The sequence below is a fragment of the Anopheles nili genome, chromosome X (assembly GCF_943737925.1).
Source record: "Anopheles nili chromosome X, idAnoNiliSN_F5_01, whole genome shotgun sequence".
Lineage (NCBI taxonomy): Eukaryota > Metazoa > Arthropoda > Insecta > Diptera > Culicidae > Anopheles > Anopheles nili.
In genome coordinates, this window is record NC_071293.1 from 12,075,119 (window position 1) to 12,097,924 (window position 22,806).

The 22,806-nt window shown below is 46.8% G+C and overlaps 1 protein-coding gene across 1 annotated transcript; it reads left to right on the plus strand.

The window, feature by feature from the left end:
* Positions 1-283: 283 nt before the first annotated feature.
* Positions 284-22,595, plus strand: LOC128729261 (dopamine receptor 2). Its single transcript, XM_053822928.1, has 3 exons — positions 284-1,656; positions 4,653-4,737; positions 22,495-22,595. Exons 1-3 carry the CDS (start codon positions 284-286, stop codon positions 22,582-22,584), a joined length of 1,548 nt encoding a protein of 515 aa, XP_053678903.1. The 3' UTR covers positions 22,585-22,595.
* The last annotated feature ends 211 nt before the right edge of the window (positions 22,596-22,806 follow it).

Sequence of the window (22,806 nt, forward strand, 5' to 3'; positions counted from 1 at the left end):
AGTGTTAGTGAATGTTCAGCATGACTTGGCACGTTTTTTCTTCGCTGTTGTGCAAGGCTCGCGGGAGATCACAACGGACGATAGCATCTCCGCAGCCTCGACAGTGAGCGCAAAAGGGGCCGGCTGGATCGAATCCGTGCAAGTGAGGAAACACGATACCAACGACTGACTCGCACGGTACGTGTCCGTTTGGTAGCTCAGGTGTGGGTGATGAGGCCGTTCTCAACATCCTTTTTCTTCACCCGCAGAGTCACCCACCGCACCGGACGTACAGCAGCCTTGCATGATGAGTAATGCCAGCGAGCTGGTCTGGGAGTTGTCGCAACTGATTGGCCTGTCGAACCTGACGTACTACAATGTCTCGGATGGTACCGGGACGGTGACGCTACCAGCGAACTGCTGCGTGACCGAGCCGAACTTCTCCAACTACCTGGAATCGCTGCCGAACGACCGGGCCGGTCTGCTGGCGTTTCTGTTCCTGTTCTCGTTCGCGACTGTATTTGGCAACTCACTCGTCATACTGGCTGTCATTCGTGAGCGGTATCTGCACACGGCGACCAACTACTTCGTCACCAGTTTGGCGGTGGCGGACTGTTTGGTTGGGTTGGTTGTGATGCCGTTCTCCGCTTTGTACGAGGTCTTGCAGAACACCTGGTTCTTTGGCACCGACTGGTGTGACATCTGGCGGTCACTCGACGTACTGTTCAGCACCGCCTCGATCCTGAACCTGTGCGTGATCTCGCTAGACAGGTACTGGGCCATCACGGACCCGTTCTCGTATCCAATGAAGATGACACGTCGGAAGGCCGCGGCTCTAATTGCGGCGGTTTGGATCTGCTCCAGCGCGATCAGCTTCCCGGCCATCGTGTGGTGGCGAGCGGTCCGTGAAGCCGATATGCCACCGTTCAAGTGCACATTCACCGAACACCTTGGCTATCTGGTGTTCTCGTCGACCATCTCGTTCTACCTGCCCCTGTTGGTGATGGTTTTCACGTACTGCCGCATCTACCGAGCGGCAGCTATACAGACGCGATCGCTCAAACTCGGCACCAAGCAGGTCTTGATGGCGTCTGGTGAACTTCAGCTCACACTCCGGATACACCGAGGTGGAACGACACGAGAGCGACCAAACCACCCTCGGCTGGTGGCCACCGACCAACAACAACAGCAACAGCAGCAACAGCAGCAACAGCAGCAGCAACTGCAAGACCAACAGCAAACACCCACGCAACAACTGCTGTCTTCCCAGCAACCGACATCGCTCAACAGTCAGCAGCAACCGCTGCAGCAGCAAACGCAACCACAGCAGCATACGGCCAACTCCACGCCCGAGGATCCAGACGACGAGCCACTCTCGGCGTTGCAGAACAACGGGCTCGGTGGACGCCACCGGACACACATGGGGAAGAACTTCTCACTGTCACGCAAGCTGGCCAAATTCGCCAAGGAGAAGAAGGCGGCTAAGACTCTTGGCATCGTGATGGGGGTGTTCATCGTGTGCTGGTTGCCTTTCTTCGTCGTCAACCTGCTGTCTGGCTTCTGCATACACTGCATCGCCCATGAGGAGATCGTGTCGGCCGTCGTCACCTGGCTCGGGTGGATCAACTCCAGCATGAATCCGGTGATTTATGCCTGCTGGAGCAGAGACTTTCGCAGGTTGGTATTGAGCCGCTTTTCCCTACTGACGTTTATTTTTTCCGTTTTGCATAAAATGAGCAAATAGAATATGACTTTCGTCTAAGTTGCATTTGATCTGCAGGCCTTAACTGCTTACATTGTAAGTCTGCTAATGAAGTCACACAAAATTCGAAATATTAAGATGTATTAAACATATTTATCGACCCAGTAAACGAGCTTTGAATGACAGCTAGTGTACTCGGTTTGACATGTGCACTAAAGCACTTGACAATGTACTCGAGTTGACATTTCAAAGAGACACTAATGACTCAAATTACCCAAGCCCTTTTCAAAGGAACTTTATCGGTGCCGCTGGAACCCGACACTGATTGCCTTATAGTTATTCCTAGTAGAGATCCCATCGCGCGATGGGGTTATTGTCTTGTTCGATGCTCGCACACAACAAAAACAGCGCTGCAAAGCGCGCATAAACGATGCACGGGTGTCGATTGGACAATGTTTACCAACGCAGAGTGGCGCTCTTTCCCGGGAGTGGCCACCACGAAGGTGCTACTTGACGCAGGTTTAAAAATTAATTATTCTCGGGCGCGGATCGCCACTACGAGGGAATGTTATCGCTCCTCCCCCGTACTAGGTTGGAATTAAATTTTCACCGGCGACAAGCATCCCACCGCCGTGGCATCGCATATCCTGACAGCGGGGTTCGTCTGTAGGAGTGCCGATGGTGGCAACGCAAACAAATCCCAACACTCTCACCAACAACCGGGTCATCCGAGGACCGCACACCGTTTCAGAGCGGCTCACGGGTCACGGTGCGTGCACTCCAATAAGTGCACCAACAGCCCGAACATCGGTGCAAGCGAACAATCGATCATCTCCGTGTGTGGTGGTTTGGCGTGGAAAGCCTTTTTCCTCCACTCGGTGCAACTCAGACAAGCGTGCTGATGTGCTTGTCGAGAAAAGCGCGAAGCGATCGAGCGAGTGGTTTGAATTTTACATGCGACAGACGGCGGCGACATCGATCGAGGCATCGATTTTGTCGACCAATGTCGACCTGACGTGACAGATCCCACCGCTAGGATGATGGTTAGCGCAAATGGAGAGTGCTGCAATGGCCCGCAGCTGGCGGCTACGAAGGAACGGTTGTGGAAGGAAATAAATAAGCGCTAAAATACCATAAAAGCTCCGGCTAAAATAAAATCCCTGTTGGCAAACTTTCCACCGTGCGGCGGAGTTGAGCGAGAGCCGGCCAGGACCGGCCATACTATCGCAATTTGCGGGCGTGCGGTTCCCGGGAGCAATTAAAGGATATGTCACGTACTCATCCTTCAAGCATTAAGCGCTCATGCACACACGCGCTCGGAACCGCAATAAAATACAACGTTGAGCACCCGCAGCAGTACGGGAGCAGCTGCCGCCACCGAGCGTGCCGTGCCGGGTGTTGGGAGCCCGCCGGAAGAAGGAAATCAAGTTTAATTCGTTGCGGAAGTGGCAAACTATGCTCGCATCGATGAAGATATTTTTACCCCACACCGAAGGGCGACGAGTGTGGACCACCCTGGTGGAGGTGGGTTATGAAATATAGAGCATTCGACAAGACGCCATTCGCACGCAGCGCAGAACGGTGCCATCAATCATGCCCCGGAATGGGACTACGTCCGGGGTTGGACCTCCCTCGGTGGTGATGGAAAAATTAATCAATCGTAGCACGGGAGTCGATTCCACGAGAACCGTTTACCGGGTTTTCTTGGCCCGCTTGATGGCGCAATCGTAATTTATTCATGTCCTACACATGTCAAGCAGGGTCTGGACCACGTGGAGGGGATTAGACAGTTCATCGCTAACGAAAGCTTGATGCCTTTTTTTTGCGTCCCTAATTGTCCTCAGATGGGTCGAGTTTTCTTCTGTGTGTTGCTGAGGTCTTCATCGGTGCACAAAGGGGCAAGAACAACCCCCGTTTTGGCATCTTGAGCGATGAGAGATCCATAAGCGCATCATTTTGATGGTCGTACAGTAGTGCGTCTTTCATCGATCGGTTAGCGAATGGCAGCCGATACATTATTTACGCTGCGTTGAGTTCAGCTCGTAGACGTGCAGTCTGACCCCTCCTGGCATGCGAATGCAGTTGTGGGAAAACTATAAATACACCAGCAACGCGTGGTTTAATTGTACCCTTCCAGCTGTCAAGCAAACGTCAAGTAGTTATTTGGATCAAGCGCCAAATTGCGCTAGACAATGTTCTGCATGCGTTTATGGTTTCTTGTAACAATAAAAAGCACCACAATCGTGCGCGGTTGCGCTCGAAAAAGGGCCGCAACATTGTAAACAAGCCCTAAACCTCCAAAAACCGGAATAGAGGCCATATTTTGCTTGTTTGTATTTCGTTCAGAATGAACAAAAACAAAAATACGTCGCAACGATCGCGCGTAATTAACCGTTTTGATGGCGCTGTTTCGCGTTTCCCTTTTTTTTTTATTGTGCGCTCCCTTTTCCCGTGAAGGGCGACGGTAGGGCAGCACCCGTAAAATTGTTTACGAGTGCGCGAGATAAAGCGCGATAAGTGCCCACAGTCGACGGCCACCGAGCCAGCCGGATGTAATAAAAACTAGTGCCGCCGGCAATAATGGCGACCGATGCAAACTTCTCCAGCCCCTTCCGGTGGGCTTTTGCTAGGGATAGGGCAGAAGGTGACGGTCCGCATGGAGGCGTACATATTTTGCAGGCTATATACACGTACATATATGGAGGATGGTTGGAAGGAACAAAAAAAAATCCTGGCTCGATAAACGCCTCAAACAGGCGGCTCTAAAAGAGGAGTAGATGAACCGGCGCTCAATTGGACCTTCGTACTCCATCACTCCATCGACACGTCGATGGATAAATAAATAACTACATATATATGTACAGAACATTCTCTACCCTACTGATATTGGTTTCTCTTTCTCTCTCCCTTCTCTCTTCTGTAAATCCTTTTTTTTTCCCCGTTACCGTTCCCTTTTTTTTGTTTCTTACAGGGCGTTCGTGCGGATCCTGTGTGTCTGCTGTCCGAGAAAGATAAGACGCAAGTATCAGCCGACAATGCGCTCGAAAGCATCGCAGGTAAATAATGACGGCCATCCTTCACCATTTGAGCCTAGCGCACCTGGAGCAGCATCCGGCAGTCAATTCGCACCTCACCTATCACTGTGTGTATGTGCGTGCTCATGTGTGTATGTGATTTTGGGGAGCTTGTGCCCGCCTGTGATTGTGTATGTGTGTGTGTGTCCTTTTCCCTGCCACCCGTTCGCAAACGTTCCCATATTTAGTACATTTTTCTATCTATACGTATAGCTTCTACAGTCTGCTTCTACATGTGCGTTCCTAGCGAGTGTTTTTGAGTGAACACCTCCTTCAACACCTTCCAAATCCCGGCTGTGGGGAAAGGGATTTAGGGAGAAAGTGAAAATATAAATTCCACCTCCCTCAACCATCAACCCTGCTCACAGCATCCTTTCCCTTCCATTGGGAGGAAAATCCCCGGAAAGCCACTCGCGAGCCCACGCGGGGCTTTACATCGTCAAGATTCGGCCGACGGTGCGTGTAATCGGTTCGATTCCGGGTGTGAACCGATAATGTCGGCCAATCACCTTCTACCATTCGCTTCTCTCTCTATACCTCCATTGGCACCAATTTCATGCTCCATCCCGGAACAATTACGCGCACCGATCAATCTCGGAGGCCGATCATCAATTTCCCGTTTCAATCTGCATCCTTTCCGTGCGCTTCCTTTTTCGGTGGGTGACGTTAGATGTGACATCTGTCATATGGGGTGTGGAAAGGAGTGGGAGAGGGGGGGGAGGGTGAAATGGGGTTAAAACCTACCAAATAGAAACAGTTATGATGCCCTCCCGATTGGATGTGAAAGCTGTTTTGCATTTTTTCTTCTATTACCATTTTTGCTGTCGTTTGTTTTATTTTTCTACTCTTTATCCTTATCTTTCCATTCCTGTTTTTCGCCGTTCTCTTTTTTTCTCTCTCTCTTTTGCTGTCTCGTTGTGTCCTACTCTTTCACGTTTGCTTGCTGTCTCACTTTCCCTTACTTAGACGTGCCATTCTAGGACCATTCCCATCCTCCCGATTGTGGCCTTTAATGTTCGACGGTGATCCCTGCCGTATCGCTCCCAGACTGTTTGTCGTCCTCACCCAACCACCGCAACCTTCCTTTCCACGTACTGAAACCACGGAAAGAAAAACGCATCAACACCCACCCAGCTGGGGAGGCTGCAGGACAATCGACTCAACAATAGCTCCCGAAGTGGATCATTATAAAAAGTTCCATCTTGCCAGCCCTCGCCCCGCATCCTCGCCCTATCCTTTGGGTCCAGTTAACCATCATAAGCCGTTTCCAACCCTCTGCTCCCCACGAACCCTGACTATGGCTCAGACTATGTACCATGGAGGGAAGAGAAAAGGGGAGCTTCCCAAGCATACGCCATCTTTCGTCTGACGGCGAGCGTATTCGTACGTGCGTTTTATTTAGTGCTTTGCTTCCTTGCTCTCCCTCCGACCTCATATCCTTTTCATTCTTCGTCGTGGAGTCGGGGTCGAGGTTTGGTTAAAAAAAAAACGCAACAAAAAACCCGTCAGACCAATCAACAATAACCGCTAGAAGAAGGTGCTGCGAGGACGGGTTGCCGGAGTGAGAAGGATCTAGCGGGGGTGAGAAGGGGGAGGGGAGGTTGAGGGAGAAAAAAGCAACCATCCACACACACCCACACCTACCCACACATAAAGCCATACACACAAAAGGATAGCCAAAAGGACGGCTGAACTGGGAGACCATCCGGCCACGATAGGGACGGCCGTTCGTCCTGGAAACCGAAAACGCGAACCCTGGAGGTACGCAAGAGCCACCACCCTTCCCTTCCCCCACCCCTCCCCCACCTTCCACCAGCTCCCCACCTTCCTCGCAACCTCTGTTGGGTTGCAAATGGGAAAAAAACGGCCTGAAGCGCTATGATTGATGATTGCACTCATTTGTTATCACAATGACCTTTCATCCATTCACACTGTGTCGATTTACGGGCGGTTCGTTCGGTTCGTGCGGGAAACACACACACCCACACACACACACACACACACTCGCATACCCCCGCGAGAGGGCGAGTGGGTGGGTGTGGGAGGGGCACATAAACAAAGCGACCCCGGGTGTGCGTGTGCTACTCCGAATTCCATCAAACTTCAAGTGTACGTCGCCAGGCCTCCGGGCGGAGGCGTCGTGGTCACAACTCGTTAGCAGGATGAGAAAACATGAACTGGTGCTGTGAGCTTCCAGAATCCGAGAAAGGCCTTTCCCAAAAGGCCTGCACCAACGGTACCGCTCGGGCGAGCTCGTCCAACGCGTGCTGACGTGCTTTTGGGGACCGCAACATCGGTGGAATAGCGCTGCAAGGGAAGTGACCAATGGGGTGGATGATACGCAAGGGAGGGGGGGGGGGAGTGGGAGAGAAAGGGAGGGTGGATGGGATCTATCTCTATTTTGTTTTAAACCACCCACACCAACAGGTGGGCACTCGAAAGAGCCCCCCAAACCCGTTCTGCCACGTGCCCATCTCAGCGTGTACGTCGACATTCGCGTTCCACGTTTTGTCGAGTGTCGACAGACATGACGTTTATGTGACATTTGCTAGAGCGTCCAGGGCCTACTAATGGCCGTACATTCGAGCCGACCGTCGCATGGGGGTTTAATTTGTCGGCCTCACGTGCGTTTGGTTGCGCGTTTGAACACTCGAAACCCTCGAACGGGGCTAAGCCTCACAATTATTCTCATGTGTCGGCAAATTCCTGTTGTATCGCGCGTTTCGCTCGCATTAATCAGCGACGGACGATGGCCCGCGGTCGGGAACGCGAGCTGAGCTAATTATCACCGTTTGATGTGCGTCTAAGCGCCGAAATCATGGCTACAATTAATTAACTAAAGCGAATGACGTACGCAATGCTACAATTGCAACCCACTCTTAGAAGCCGTATCCCTAACCATGGCGGCCTCTACCCATGCTCTACCTCTCATTCTCTTTCCTCGTTCTAGGTTCCAACTTCAAAAGGCGAACCAAACACGCCTGCTATTTCGTGTATTGATATAGAAGAAGAAAAAGAAGAAGAAGAAGAAGAAGAGTCTCATGAAGAACACCTTTGTTGTGTTTTGGTGTTGTGCCCATTTGTGCACTAGTGTGCATACTTAACTATTTTGCAGTTTTAAAGAATTTTGGGTAGGCGTAGTTAGTAGATAGTAGCATGCAGTAGTTTGGTGGGTATAACCGTGGCTATTTATCTGGTTTAATTGGTGTCTTCTTCATCTGAAATCGTTGTGATACAAAATAGCTACCAAATGTAGTAACAATTGTGTACATACATCGCATCACGCGACAAATACGATGTGCCCTCCGATAGGTGATATTCTTGCTGTGCAAAAGTGGGTCAGCGAATGCAAGCAACAACATAAAAGTCTGCTAAGTACCAATAAGCAAATGAAAGCATCTATGTGCATTCTGGCATGCTTTAGATGGTGAGAAATTTTAAATTATTTTAACCCCTTTCAAAAGACCAAAAACGTTGTTGATGGTCTATTGTGATTCGAGATTTTGCAATCTCATGCATATTACAATCTCATAAATGCAGACGGAATGGGTCGTCCAGTTCTATCCCGTCTGTAGGTGAAATATAAATTAATACAATAAGCCAAATCAATTTCACTTATATATACATTAATACCGGTCCTGAGCTATTTAATGTGATAAAACCTGATATAACCTGCCGCTAAAGCCTGTTCGACTATGTGATCCATATGCAACCATTGCAACATAATACAGAAACATAGCACATGATATATACATATAACAGATAAAACAGTTAAAATACATGATACAATATATACTTCAAATTATATTTTATGCTTCAGCCAACATGCAAATACTAATCCAAACTGAACAAGTTCATACGGATCTTACGAAACAAATGATTTGAAATCTTACGATATTTTTAGACACAAATGCCTGAGCTGTTAAGTACGTTAGCTAATGAAATAATTTGAAAACACATATACAAAATAACCAATTCATAAACCAATGAAGTGAATGGAGCTAGTAAGCATAGAATCTGTGACAAAATGTAGGCTTATGAAGTCAAAACACTGAACAATACATACATTAACAACATGATAATAAAATTCTCTATGATATAAAAAAACCAACGATGATGTCAAAATGATAATAAATGATGTAATTATTGATAATAATAATGCTTTTGCTATAAAACAGTATTAAACCATACATTAACTATGCTATTAGATTAAAATTATACAATAAAACGGTCGAATTGATATAACCTCGTGATAATTTTTAATAAAAACATTCAATAAACACTTTTTTACTTTACATGGATGATTCAAACTCAGATATAATTTTTTATAAATATATTCAAATGTTTACAATTTACAAACATTTCAATAAGTCTGACAAATTTTGGAAAGCTCTATCATTAAACCTAAAAATGATAATAAAATGAAAAAAAATAAAATTTATTGAAATATAAAACATTATTATTACAATTATTTACTACATCATTAAATAAAAATCCAGCGATCAAATTGATATAATATTGTGATAAATTCAATAAATGAAAATTTCAATAAACATTTGATCACTTTAAAATGGTGATTCGAATTTTAAAATTTCAAGAACAGCAAATTAGATTGAAAATTTTCAACACTTCTGAAAAGGGTGATAAATTTTAGAAACCTCTTTTCACATGCGAAAAGTCTAGCTGAAGATTGACAAAAATTTTCATGGCCAAGTGATAGAATTTTTGTACATCAAAAGTGGTATCAAAATTGATCAATACATAGACGTTACCATCACGAATTATTCTGATCAAAATATTCTAAGAAATGACATTTATATATATATATATATATATATATATATATATATATATATATATATATATATATATATATATATATATATATATATATATATATATATATATATATATATATAAAGTTATATGTATATATATATATATATATATATATATACATATATATATATATATATATATATATATATATATATATATATATATATATATATATATATATATATTTTTATATATATATATATATATATATATATATATATATATATATATATATATATATATATATATATATATGTATATATATATATACATATATATATATATATATATATATATATATATATATATATATATATATATATATATATATATATATGTATATATATATGTATATATATATGTATATATATATATATATATATATATATATATATATATATATATATATATATATATATATATATATAAATGTCATTTCTTAGAATCTTTATTCACAAACATGGTACTAAACTAAGATGAATATTTACAACAAAATAATTGAGAGAGCAAATGGACCTGATTATACTATAAAAACTATGAAATAACAAAATATATAAAACCCCTGCTCTTAACCGACATTAACCATAACATAAAACATACATCTACACAAAACCAAAATCACACCCACAGAGTGTATGTTGCGCTGTTTCTTGAGACTGAAAGTTTCGATTTAAAAATGTATAGCTCTAGTGTAACCGAAATTATTGAACATATTATGGATTGTTTAGTAAAAAGATGGTATGATGAGGGATACATTGAATTACATGAATGGTATAGCATATTGTATGTATAAGTATGTTCCTCGTATAAACATAACCGACCAATGACTGAATAGATCCATTGCCATGACCAGAAGGTTGTTCGACGAATAAATCGTGACCTAGCCATATTGCAGGACGCTACAGGCGATTCGACGAGTGTGATGTGCTATTTCATTTCGAAAAAGATTAAAATACCGCCACCGGATATTCGGCATACTATTGATACCGTTCGGCATTAAACGCAGCCAGTGTGTTTGGTGATTCACCGTAAAATGTCTTACTGGATTGGATTGGTCGTCAACAGCGTATCATCCGGTAGTACGCCTGCGGACTTGCTGCGTTTCATCCTCGCTTCCAACAGTACGAACATCTAAGCGATGAAGCATCGGGCTCGCGGTGTACTACAACCGAAAATTTGCGTACCAACAAGTCGCGTCTCTACCAGTACACGAATTTTAGGTCCAATGATTCCGGCCATCCAGCTCTAGTTAGACGTTGTATCTCGCCTGCGGCGAACGCCTCACAAAAGGGTCAGTTCCATTACTCCTGATATGCTACCCAACTGGGTGCGAATGCGTTTCGTGGAGCAAAACGATGTTTATTCTCTTTCCACCACCTTTCCCAGCTCAACGAAGGTACAATTAGTTCACCAAATACCGGCAACAACCGTTGGAATGGGTTCCAACTCGTTTATAAACCTACCGGATTCCACAGTGATCGCTAGCTGCGTTCTTCAAATGTGACAGGTTCTTCTGACAGGAATCGGACGTGATTTGCAATGGAGGCCTTGCTCAACTATGGTTCGCTGACTATTTTAGCGGAGGAGGCTGCTTCCTGCAATACGATGGCTTCCTCTCGAAGTACCTGGTCCGTAGCCTGCGTTCCACGAAATATGTCCCATCAATTTGCTAGAATTGAGGCACTTTTAGAAGTAGTCATATAGTTATCATTGGCAGTTTATATACTCGCCATATCCCATTTGATGATGTATTCTTGGAATTCGAAATTCAATATTCAAGCTGTATAAAAACATATTTCACAACTGCAGTAGTAGCCACATTAGCATTGTAGTAAATTTGCCCTCTAAATAATCTAGATCATCTCTAAACATTCATATCCATATTTATTACTCATGTACTTTAACAGTTTCACAATTTAAACAATGTTCATTCCTTAAACATGTGTCCCAATTACAGTATCAATCAAACCTATAACAATATCTAATAATGTTGAATGTTGCTATGAACTTTATCTAGAGATAAAATTATTCTGAAAGCTCAGAAAATGGGAAGCAAGATATAATACACTCTTAAACAATTTTACTGTTTGTCGTTCTGAAAAAAAAATAAACGTTCATCGTTCTGCAAGCTCTAAATAATCGCAATAAATAATTCAATGCAAGATTCACTAGAAAAATATGGTGCGTTTACACCTAAGTAAAGTATTTTTCTTCCCATCCTGAGATGGATCCGTTCCATGGAAGATATAGTTGGTGCGATTAAGAAAACAGTGCGTTTTGAAATTTATTCAAGCTGCGATAACTGCAGCATGTCGTGCAACAGCAAATGCAACTGATTAAGGATCAAACAAACACGGACTAAATTAAGTGACCAATTGAGATTCATGTTTTTGAGGCGAGTTACGAAGAAGTGATGGCGTAATAAGCTAACGGCCAAGAACCATGAGAAGCAAATTAAATTACCAATAATTGAAGTAAATTCCTGCAAACATCGCCAGAGCTATTTGCCTACGATTAATCCACTTTCTGCGTGAGGTTGCGTTATGCTCGCTAAATTAATTAATGCTAACCAATCTGCTAGTAACGCCGTGTTTTGTTGCAACCCGACGCATTGCTGAGTTAATTTCCATCGTGGCTAGGGTTTGCATCTCAAATCTAGCATTCCAGCCATTGTTTCCAACCTTGCACATAGCTTCCCAGAAAGCCCGCTGGTGTGATGTCCGCTAATACTCTGCGAGAATGCTGCGAATCCAGTCGCCCGCCAGATGTCGCTAAACACGCGCTCGTTTGTTTGCCCAACACTTCCGGTGCTGTCGCGCCCTCGCACTCGTTGACCGTGTGACCGACGCATTAGTACTAGCAGTGACAGAAAGAAGCACGCGAGGCCACATAATACAGAGCCATGGAAGGGCACGAGTATTTTCGTTAGCGGTGTTTGCCCTACCGTCCGGTGGGGCGCTTCAGCGATGCAATTGAACGGCAATTAGTTTCTGCCCTTTTTAGCGCCCCGTTTGTCCATCGCACTAAAAGACTAGCAGAGCGAAGGAAAACAGAGGGAGAGAGAGAGAGAAAGAGAAAGAGAAAGAAAAAGAAAGGTTTTCCGCCGGACCAACGAGGTAGGGGAAATGAATAAATAAGCGAAAAGCAATTAAAAGGCATCCGCTATCGGGTGCTCAGGTCCGGGCGATGAAATCTTGTATAAACGTGCAGGAAATGGCTTTTATTTTCCTAGCTGGCAGCCCCGCTTTGCTTCTTTCTGGCTGGTAGAGAATCAGGAAGCGCCAGGATCTCCGTTGGTAGAAACTCCGAGAATGGGCGAACGCCGATGGAGGATAAAGAAGTTGTGCCGGAAATAAAAAAAAATTGAAAAATAAAAAAAACAATGGCCAACGAGAAAACGACGGTAAGGCTAACGAAGAGACGATTTTTCAAAGTTACACTCGAACAAGTTGGCTGGGTGACGATAAATGTGCAATTTATTTCACTATTCTTCGTTTCCGTTTCGTTTTGAGAAAGGCCTTTATTCACCTCAACCCGGCCACCGGAAACCGGGTGGATCTTTTCGGAGTGGTGGCGAGTAGTCGGAAAAACTAAAAACTATCACCTGTTCCCGCACAGCTCGCCCGTCCTTTATCGTGTGAGTGTGTGCGTCTGTGTGTCGTTTCAGGCATCCGAAGACGGCTTGTCATGGTTTTGTCAAGGCTTTGTCGCTTGACGTTTGCGCCGGTTAAAAGTGTCCGCCTTCCCTAGGTTCAGGTTGACAGTTCCGAATGGAAATTAGCCCACTAACGCGCTCCCATTCGTACACACACATGCTCATTTGTGGTTCGCTTTCACCCACTCTCGCTCACACCACTCCGAGTGGCGAAACTTTCCAGCTCGCCATGGCAGCCGGAATATATTAGCGAATATCTTTTACCACACTGTTGCTAAACTATCTATCAAATTAAGCATACCCACCGGCGGATACCGTCCGTCGGAAGGGTGGCCAAGGAGGGGGGGGAGAGGGGGAGGGCTGGAGGAGGCCCAACAGGAAGCAGATAAAAATGTGGATGAGCCGTGGCGGGCAACCAGCGCCAAAAAATAAGCGAATGAAGGCTTCAAGATTTCGCCTCCACTCGAACCAGGCCAAGAATTACCGCATGTTCTCACGTGTGTGTGTGCGTGTATGTGTGTAAACAGGAAGCAGGCCGGAAGCGAGAGGGTTGAGCGAACCGGATTCAGGGCAACCAGACGGTGCAAGAGGTGAGCGGGGTGATGCTTTCGAAATGGAAAAAGTTTTTCCACCCCCCATTTCGGTGGCGACTGAAAGCATGCCGAGCGAACGTTAGGGTCTGACCCCGGGGCCAAGTCAACTTTGGTAAAACGGGCACAAGAGCTGAAAGAGAGAGAGAGAGAGAGAGAGAGAGAGAGAGAGAAAGGAAAATGGCGCGGCAAAACCGCGATCAATCACGGCGAATGGCAATGATGAACGACACGCTACAGCGAAGCTTTTCGGGGATGAAATTTCGCAGTTAGTTTTGACTCGATTAGAATATATCCCGCTGAAAGGTGCCTAGGTGGGGTGTCTAGTTTTGATTAAATGCCTTCCGGTTGCTGCTCTACCTGACTTTGATTCGTACGACCCGAGAACAATCCCTTCCGGGGGAGTACGGTGAGCTAAGGACACCCAAAACAATCATTGGTGTGTGCTTTACTCAAAAAAGGACATTACCATTGGTGTACTTAGAGGCATCGTGGCACGGTTGATTAAACCCGCCATCAGAAGCCCCAACCCGCTCAAGGATGGCGCACGACGATTGATTAGCCATTTCACGTAAGGGGGTTGGGCACGAAAAGAAAACAGATTACGGAATGGGGCCACTCGCGGAGTCCTATGCCGATTGCAAACAGAAGGGACAGCTTGATTTCCTGCTGGAGTAGCATGAAAAAAAAGGGATCCTCGTTGAAGCTTGCCCGTGCAAAGGGGGCATTATTTAAAAGGCAAACGATTCGCAATCGCGGCTAATGATGGGTGGTTCGTTAACGAGCTGGCGTATGATTTTCCAATACCCCTAGGTCGCAGGTGGAGGACTTCGGCTCATCACGAAAGGAGACAACGACGTAAAAACAAACACTCGCAACACGCAAACAAAAAAACAAAGCAAAGTAGCGATAAACAACAGGATTTGTTTTGCTTTCTTTCATGGTTTGTTTTTCTTCTTCTTCTTTGCGTATCCACCTCCATCATTGCCGAGGGCGTCTTGCTATCATGTTGCTATGAATTTACCACTGATGCTGTTGGGAAACTGGAAACCGGTTGGAAACTTTCCCGCCGTCTATGGATGAGTTGATTGATGATGGACCTGGCTTGTGGGGACAAAAGAGAAAGAGAGAGAGAAAAAAGAGGGAACAAAGGGAGAAAGGGAAAACAATCTGCAAACAGCTTGCCGTAAGCACCTGCCCTCGAGTGGCAAGCTACTTAGCCGTGATGTGTGCTGTATTCAAAACTTAGAAAACAATGTTTACGCCGGTGAAGCTCCCGCTCGTACACTGTAAACGGGCTTGCTCAAGCGTGCTCCAACATTTAAACTTTCGTGCACGTGCTTCAACATGCGGTGGCTTCTGGTGATGTTTCCGTTTGATAATTCGCTACCACCGCTGCCGGGCGGGTTAGCTGTGAGGTGTTGCTGTCATCTTCATTAAGCGTCTTCAAATCACCACTCGTTGCACTTGTTCCGTTAGACACGTTTTGTTTTGCCTCCATTTTGTTCGCACAATGTTCCTGCTTAGCGGCACAAAAATCGCAACGCAAAGAAGCTCGGAAAGGGCACCGTAACCAGCGCGCTTCGGTGCGGATACTGCGGAAGTCACTGAGCAACTGTCATGCAACCAAAAAACCGATAACCATCGAAGTCGCGCGCGATGGCAGCTTGTCTTTTGGTTTGGGTGTCGCTTTTCGTCACGAATGTCATAAATTAACTTTTTTCCCTTTCCAGCATCCGCCACGGTTGGATGGGGCAGAACAGCGTGCCGTCTCGCGTCGAAAACCGAACGGTTGATACGTCGACGCTTGTGTCAACTGCGCATTGTTAACCTTGATTATGTGACGTGCGCTGGTACATGTTATTGATACATGATATCGCGCGAAAAATTGCATCATTCTAAAAGCTCGCGTCTGATCGGTCGCGAGCCAAACTCACCCATCGCTCTCGAACATCCTGTTTGAGCTGCTGCACTAACCTACCACAAAACCACAGTAACGGCGGCAAACAAAACGATTCCATTGTGTTGCAAAAGCAAAAATAAAACCAATGCGTCGCGAATTTGCGCGAGTAAATAAATAAACCTGGGCTGGGATTTAAAAAGGTTGACGAAGAAAGGAAAAGGATTTAAATCTGCCCCAGCATCCTTGGCTCGATTCCGGGTTGCCCGAGAAAATGGAGCTTCTCAGTGACCTCCCTACCCCGGCCCATCCCTACCTCAGCCCATCTCCCCTTTTCCAGTCCCCTCACTCTATCGCCTTGAGCTCGGGTGCTTTGTTGATTTGCTTCCTGCTGCACTCCCGGTCCAATTGCGAGCCTAATGCGAGGCGTAAATAATGTGCGCGACACTCCGGCTTCCCCCTTCCTTTTCTTCCCCCCCCACAACCCCTTCCGCTAAAGCCCCACCCCCTTCTCGCTTTCTTCCAAAGCACCCATTTCTGGGCCCTTCAGCAGTTGGGAAAACAACCAAACCGTCCATTGCAGCTGCCGGTGCAGGTGGCTGCCTCTGTGTGTGTGTGTGTGAGTGGCTCTTATCTAAAAATATGCATCCGTCCGCCGGTTGCATACCACCCTTCCTCCTTGCACCCTCAAGGACCACTCCAGGCCTCTGTCATTGCGCCTCGGCGGAAGCTAAAAGGGCCACACTCGAGCCCGTGGATGAGGAGCGAAGAAACTCGAAAACGGGGTGGTGCAGGGGGAAAACGAGAGAAAGAGAGAAAGAGAGAGAGAGAGAACAGTAGTGGATAAAAAAAAGTGCCAACCCAAGATGGGTGCTGAAACCGCCATCGACGTAAATGCCGCAAAGGTATCAGTTTGTTGTGGAATTAATGTTCCCCTCTCAAACCGCGCGCCTCCTTCAAGGGCTCGAGTGTATTATCCTTCTGCTTGCGAACCGAGCCCGTATCATGATCTCGTGATGTGTTCTCATCGGCAGGTGGAAGGAGAGAAGCTCCAGCACCAGCACCACCCGGCCCAGAATGAGCCGTGAGAGATTTAATGGGTGAGATTATTTTTTCCGCGACCGACAACCCACGCCCATCCCACCAACCTAAGGCGGGAGGGGGGGAGGGAGGGGAGGGAGACTGGGGCTCATTTGCGTGTGCAAATTCTGAATGCACTTGCACTCGTCGTTTCCTCGCTTTGGCACAACCGAGTAATAAGGCCGAACGAGCGTTGGTTTGCTGCAGAATGTTGCGCTGTGAAAAGTCTCTTCCTGTCAAAGGGAGGGGGAGTGGGGTGGTTAGGGGGGGGGGGGAGGCTGTCAAAGAGGGGATGAAGCAGGGATGGAACGCAAAGCCGGCTGGCATCCGCAGCCAAGCAACCACGCTACGAGACTCTGCCACACCACCGCACACTGCGTATGTGTGTGTGTGCGTGTGTGTGTGTGTGTGTGTTTGAATTTGTACGTGTGCCAAAGCATGTGCGAAACCTTGAAAGAGTGTCTCTTTCTGCATCCCCGATTAGGTGGTGGATGCGCTGCCGCCTCTCGAAGCCACTATTTATTTATGTCCTAATGAATAATCTACTGTCGGTGGTTGACAGATTGCATAGCGGGGTGGAATGGGATGAGGGGGTGGGAGGGAGAGGGAGGGAGAGAGAGAGAGCAAATTCTCCGAGCTGCTTCTACCCGGGTGGGGGTTAAAAACAAGTAGAAGAAGGCAAAAAAGAAACACATAATGCAAAAAAAAGCCACCACGAGAGGAAGCCACCCAGTGAAACAAAAAAAAAATGGCCGCACATGCAAATGCACTGCGGCACTCCGTGGATTGTGGTTGTTGGGAAGGAAGGAAGGAGAAGCCGGTCGGAGGGTGACCCATCCCCCCCCCCACTTCCTTCTCCCCGCAATCCACACACGATCGTGCCTTTCGAGCGCGTCTGAATGCGCGCCAACGCAAGACTTCCGGTGGTATTTTCCCTGGCCCGGCCACCCCACGGGAAAAAGCCGGGCGTTGAGCGGGATCAATGAGCACACGAACCGTACCAACCGTACCGACGATCGGAGCAATAGGGCCCGGGCCGGTGGCAGTCCGGAAGCAACCTGGTTTGAATTTTCGCATTCCCCACGCGGGTGAGTGCGCGAATTGCATTCCACTTCCGGTTGCTTTGCTGGTCGCTAAACGGTTGCTTATGAGTCGCGCCCATTCGGCTGGGCAGCAGCTTGACAATTCTCCGCACGCTTCCGGTTTGGTTGCTGAAGAAAACAAAAAGACAAAAAAGGGTTTTCCCTTTTACCCGTTAGCGTCCGAACCGCGTGACACATGTGACCTTCCGTGGTTCCGGGGTGGCTGAGGGAGGGCTGGGAAAATCCTCACTTGGGTGGGAATTTAATATTATGCTAATACGCATAGTGGTATGCTGTAGGATGTCGAGCGTTCGAAACGCGGGCACAAAATGCGAGAAATGCGTCCCCTGAATGGCTGCCTCGCAGATTCCGAGCGTCGCGCACGTGATGGAGGAAAAATCAGCAAAACCTCTCGCAAGCCTCCCGCAAAAAACTTGTCTTCATTTTCGCACGTCTCTCCCGCCCATGGTGGGGTCGAAATCGAATGCAAAGAAAACTCCCCAATCGAACCGACGTCGGGCTGAGCGTTTAATAAATTCCCGCGATGCGAGGAAAATCGGGTGGAAAAGAATGCGGGAAAAAAGCGGTAAGGCGATGCAGGCATAGTGGTTCCGGTGGGGTTACCACGAAGGGCTAAGCCACGTGGATGGGGTAGTAGTCCTTACTACCCCTTTTTATCTGCTACCACGTGCAATCCAATTGTCAACTGTCAGAAACGATCGAGGATTTCGCACGAAATCTGACACGCATTTGACGCATCTGACAGGCGGTTGTTTATTTTTTGCATTTGGCTTCCTCTATTTGCTATCTATTTATTCATTGCCTCCCACGTCCACCACTCTTTCTCCCACCCCTTTCCCCTCCAGCTCATCTTTCTCCTGCATCCGGCTAACCGTACCTGGCGTTCTCGGCGCACCGTGGATGGATGGTGAATTTTTGCCACCTCGTGCGTCGGAAAGTAAATCGAAATGTGCCGGATTTAAATTAGATCAGTCAAAAACACTGTCGGTTATTTTGTTGGGCTGTCGATCGATTGGAGCGTCGCATTTTCACCCTGCGGCGGTGTTTGCTTTCCCAGCCACTCTCCGGTTGCGGTATAAGTTTGCCTTGCGAAGGGTGGGGTTTTTATTTTACCTCTGGCTCAAACCTTCCCTATTTTTTGCTGTGAATTGGCACACGATAATCCACCTACTTGTGGGCCACAGTATCTCGTCGTTTGACAGGCATACGCGAGCTGGTTCTAAAAATACCAGCATGCTTCCGGTGTGTGCAGCTTTCAACACGATCTTTTTGTGCAAAAGGAGCTCAAAACATCCTTCCATTTAAACACCACCAACACTCCTTTAAACATTGGTGTAAAATCCCTACTAACAGGTGTAATCGTTTTTTGGGAAATTCGCTGCGTTTGTTACCCATCGCTAACTAACAACTCCTCAATCGTATCAGATTGCTTAACAAAAAAGCGGCTTTTGCCCACCAATCAGCTACATACTGCCCCACATTGCTTGTGTTGCATCAACCAGCGAGGTCAAATTTCCTGCCCTAGGTGTTTAACAGACAAAAGCGGCGTGAAAGGGGAACCAAACGATGAACCGCGCTCGAGCGGCAATTTCGCAAAATTTCACCGATCCGCTTTTCGCGAAAGCACTCGCCCTCCGGGGTTGCGTTCGATTCAGGTTTGATATCGGAAATTAATTCCGCACTGCAACGCTCGCACCTCCCAACCGGGCACACGCTGCAAACACCAAAACCGTAGCGATTCCAATTAGGAAGCGATTCGCCCCATTTTCCCCCGATGTGCCGCAAGGTATGCAATTCGTGCGAGTGCATCGACACGCGCCACACGTACGCGACGCTTTCCGCCGTTACGAAACCCACGATAAATTAATACTCCATTATACACTTACGGGCTTTGCCCGAGACGAGACGGTGGGTTACGGTTTCTGCGTTCTGGGAAAATAAATTACCTCCATCGTCAAGTGGAGCACCGGCTGTTTTGGCTTTCTTTGTTTCGTGTTTTTGATGGGTACGGTTTTGAAGGGGGGGTGAAAATGCTCGATTATTTGAAAACCCAAAATTGGTGTGCACGTTGACGCACGCCGATCCGGCAGGCGACATATATCGGCCCTTCAAGAACACGCGATTTTTCGGGAATGCAAACTTAGTTCGCTCACCAAATCACTATCGAACGAATCGAATCGTTAGCATATGCAGCAAATGAAAGAGTGCGTTGCTCGGGAAGTGGGAAACAAATCAAAAGCAAAAAACCAAAAAAAAAAAGAAAAGGAGTAAAATTTACATGACGCAACTTTGGCCAACTATAATACCATTCGTCGCGAGAAAAGCGAGCGGAACGACCCTCGATCGCATGACGCGTGCAAATGTCAAGCGATGCGTGAACGTCTGCAATAGCACGCTTATTGAACAGTCGCACATAAGTTTACACCAGCGCTCGTAAATTGTGTTATCCGAGAAGTAATTTAACTGCGCAGTGGTTTTATAGTGTCGTAAAAAAATCACAATGCACACGCGGCAATAAAACCGATGTTCTGTGGGATACTGGGGAAGAGAAGTGGAAAGTTTGAAAGGGTTATGGCCGAAAGCGCAGCTTGAGGAATGTTTTTTTTTTATATATTTCCTGTTTTTGTCGACTCAACCGCACGCACATGGTTGGTTGAAAATAGCGCGCGAGATAGAGCAAAAAAAAAGCTACACAAAGCACACACAGTGCACAGAGCTTTTCCACCCACCACCCACTTCTGGTTGCCCATCAGCTTCGCTCGCTTTCCCCACGATTCCTCATGATTCACAGGACGAGTTTTCCGGCGATGCAATCCGTTACGGCGCACTATCTGCGGCTCGGGCTGACAAAACTCGGTTGTTTAGAGCGCAGGGAGGGCGCGAGGAGGTGGGCATGGGCTGCAGGATAACAGGGGATGAGAGGTGTCGGAGGCCGTCTCGAGCTAAGCTCGAATCGTAAAACCACAGCCCACTGAGTGGCATCGAATTGAATTACCGCTCGAGCGCTCCGGTGCATGCGAAAATGTGTGCCACACACACACACGCGCGCGCTCACGCATGGGGAAAAGTTTTCCCGGTGCACACCGGGATTAGACCGAATCCTCACCGGTGCGGAGCCAGCTGGAGTGGAAATTTTCAATTATTAATAGCTGGAAATAATCGCACCCGTGCGGTCATGCGGTCGCGCCAAGCGAAGGAAAAGGCATAATAAATATGCATCTTTTTTTTTTCCTGTGGTTGTTGTTGGCCTGAGTTTTATTATTTCCCGCCTCGGCAACTTTTGGGGGGGGGGGAATTTTATTACCCCACCAAAACTTCCCAACACTTGCCAGCTGGACGGGGAAAATCCATAAAATTCACTTTACTGCGGCCCTGTCGGGGCAGCAAATTTGATCTCGCACCGCTAATTGTCCTTGCCACGTGCGTTCCGGTTCAGGATGTGTGAAATCAAAACGCACGTTTCGTCACGTCAAACCAACAGAAAAAAAACAAGCTTCAATTCCTAGTAAAAACAAGTGCCAATGTCGTTTACGTGCATAATAATATTTATTGCATCATTTTCACGCAGTACGTGGAATTGTTTGATGTGTGCCCGTTAAGTGCGCACTTAAATAGTTTCACTTCCTGCTTATCCTGCCTGAAGCGCTCGACCCACGCCACCGACGGGTTTCCCTATCGCCATTTCTGCTCATTGCGATACGTTTAATAGCTTTTTAATGGGTTTTTTAAATTAAATTATCAATTATCAAACGCAAGCACGCTCGGTCGCGCAAGGTTTATAAATAACCCATCGGCCATTACTTTTCGCAAGGAGCGCCATGTTTTTCTTTAATTTGATTTTGCAATTACACGTATCCAGCCTGTCCTGAATGTGTTCGCTCTTTTCTTTTTTTGTGACGTCTCGTTGTGTATTCTCTTACTTCACGTGAAGCGCTAAATAGCAAGTGATCATTTTAAATGTTACCGCTCATCAAACACATGTTCCGGTTGTTTCTTCTAACCACAAGAACTCGTCCTGAATAATGTCTACATCCACCCGCATTATGCTCTACCACCTTTCCGTGTTGCCGTGTTGTTAATCCCACCAAGCAAAACAGTTGTCTAATGTTTCTCTTGCATTTGAATTTTGATATTTACGTGTTGTGTCTAAATATGCGCCTGTGTTTTTTTTCTCCCTTTACTCTGTCTCTCTTTGGCTGATTCCTACCACTTTACATGTGTATGTCGCTCTTTCTCTCTCACCCACAAACTCACTCTTTCTCTCTGTCTCTGTCATTGTTACTCCTTCGTTGTTTTGTATCGTAAACAAAAAAAAAACAAACCGTGCAAGTTTTAAGCTAACCGTTGTGTCCTGCCTGCAAAACCCGCCCCGAAACCCAACGAGTGGCGGAAAGAAAAAGGTGTGCTCCGTAAAAGAAAAGCTCACTCACCACCCGCTCCACGTGTGCTGTTCCGGATGAAAAAGAAGAAGAAGAAGACACGAGAATAAAAAAAAACACACAACGCCAGGAGTCGCTCTGCGCGCTTTCACGCTTTTGTCAAACGCTATCGATCCGCTACTTTTACTTTCAGAGATTCGCCTCGAGACGATGCTACTCGACCTGTTCGCTGCACGGGATCCAGCAGGTGCGGCAGAACTCGTGCGAGCAGACGTACATTTAGTTCCGCCTCAACCGGAAACCGTCAACAAGCAGCATGCGCTTTCCGCTTCTTCGGCGCCGCTCTGCCCGAGACATGCAGAGCCACAGACTGAGAGAGACTGAGCACACGAAACAGAGAGAACGAGAGAGCGCGCGCGCAAGAGAGAGAGAGAGAGAGAGAGAGAGACAGATGGGAGGTGGTAAAGGAATGGGGAACGGGTGAGGGAGGGCCCGGAAATCATAT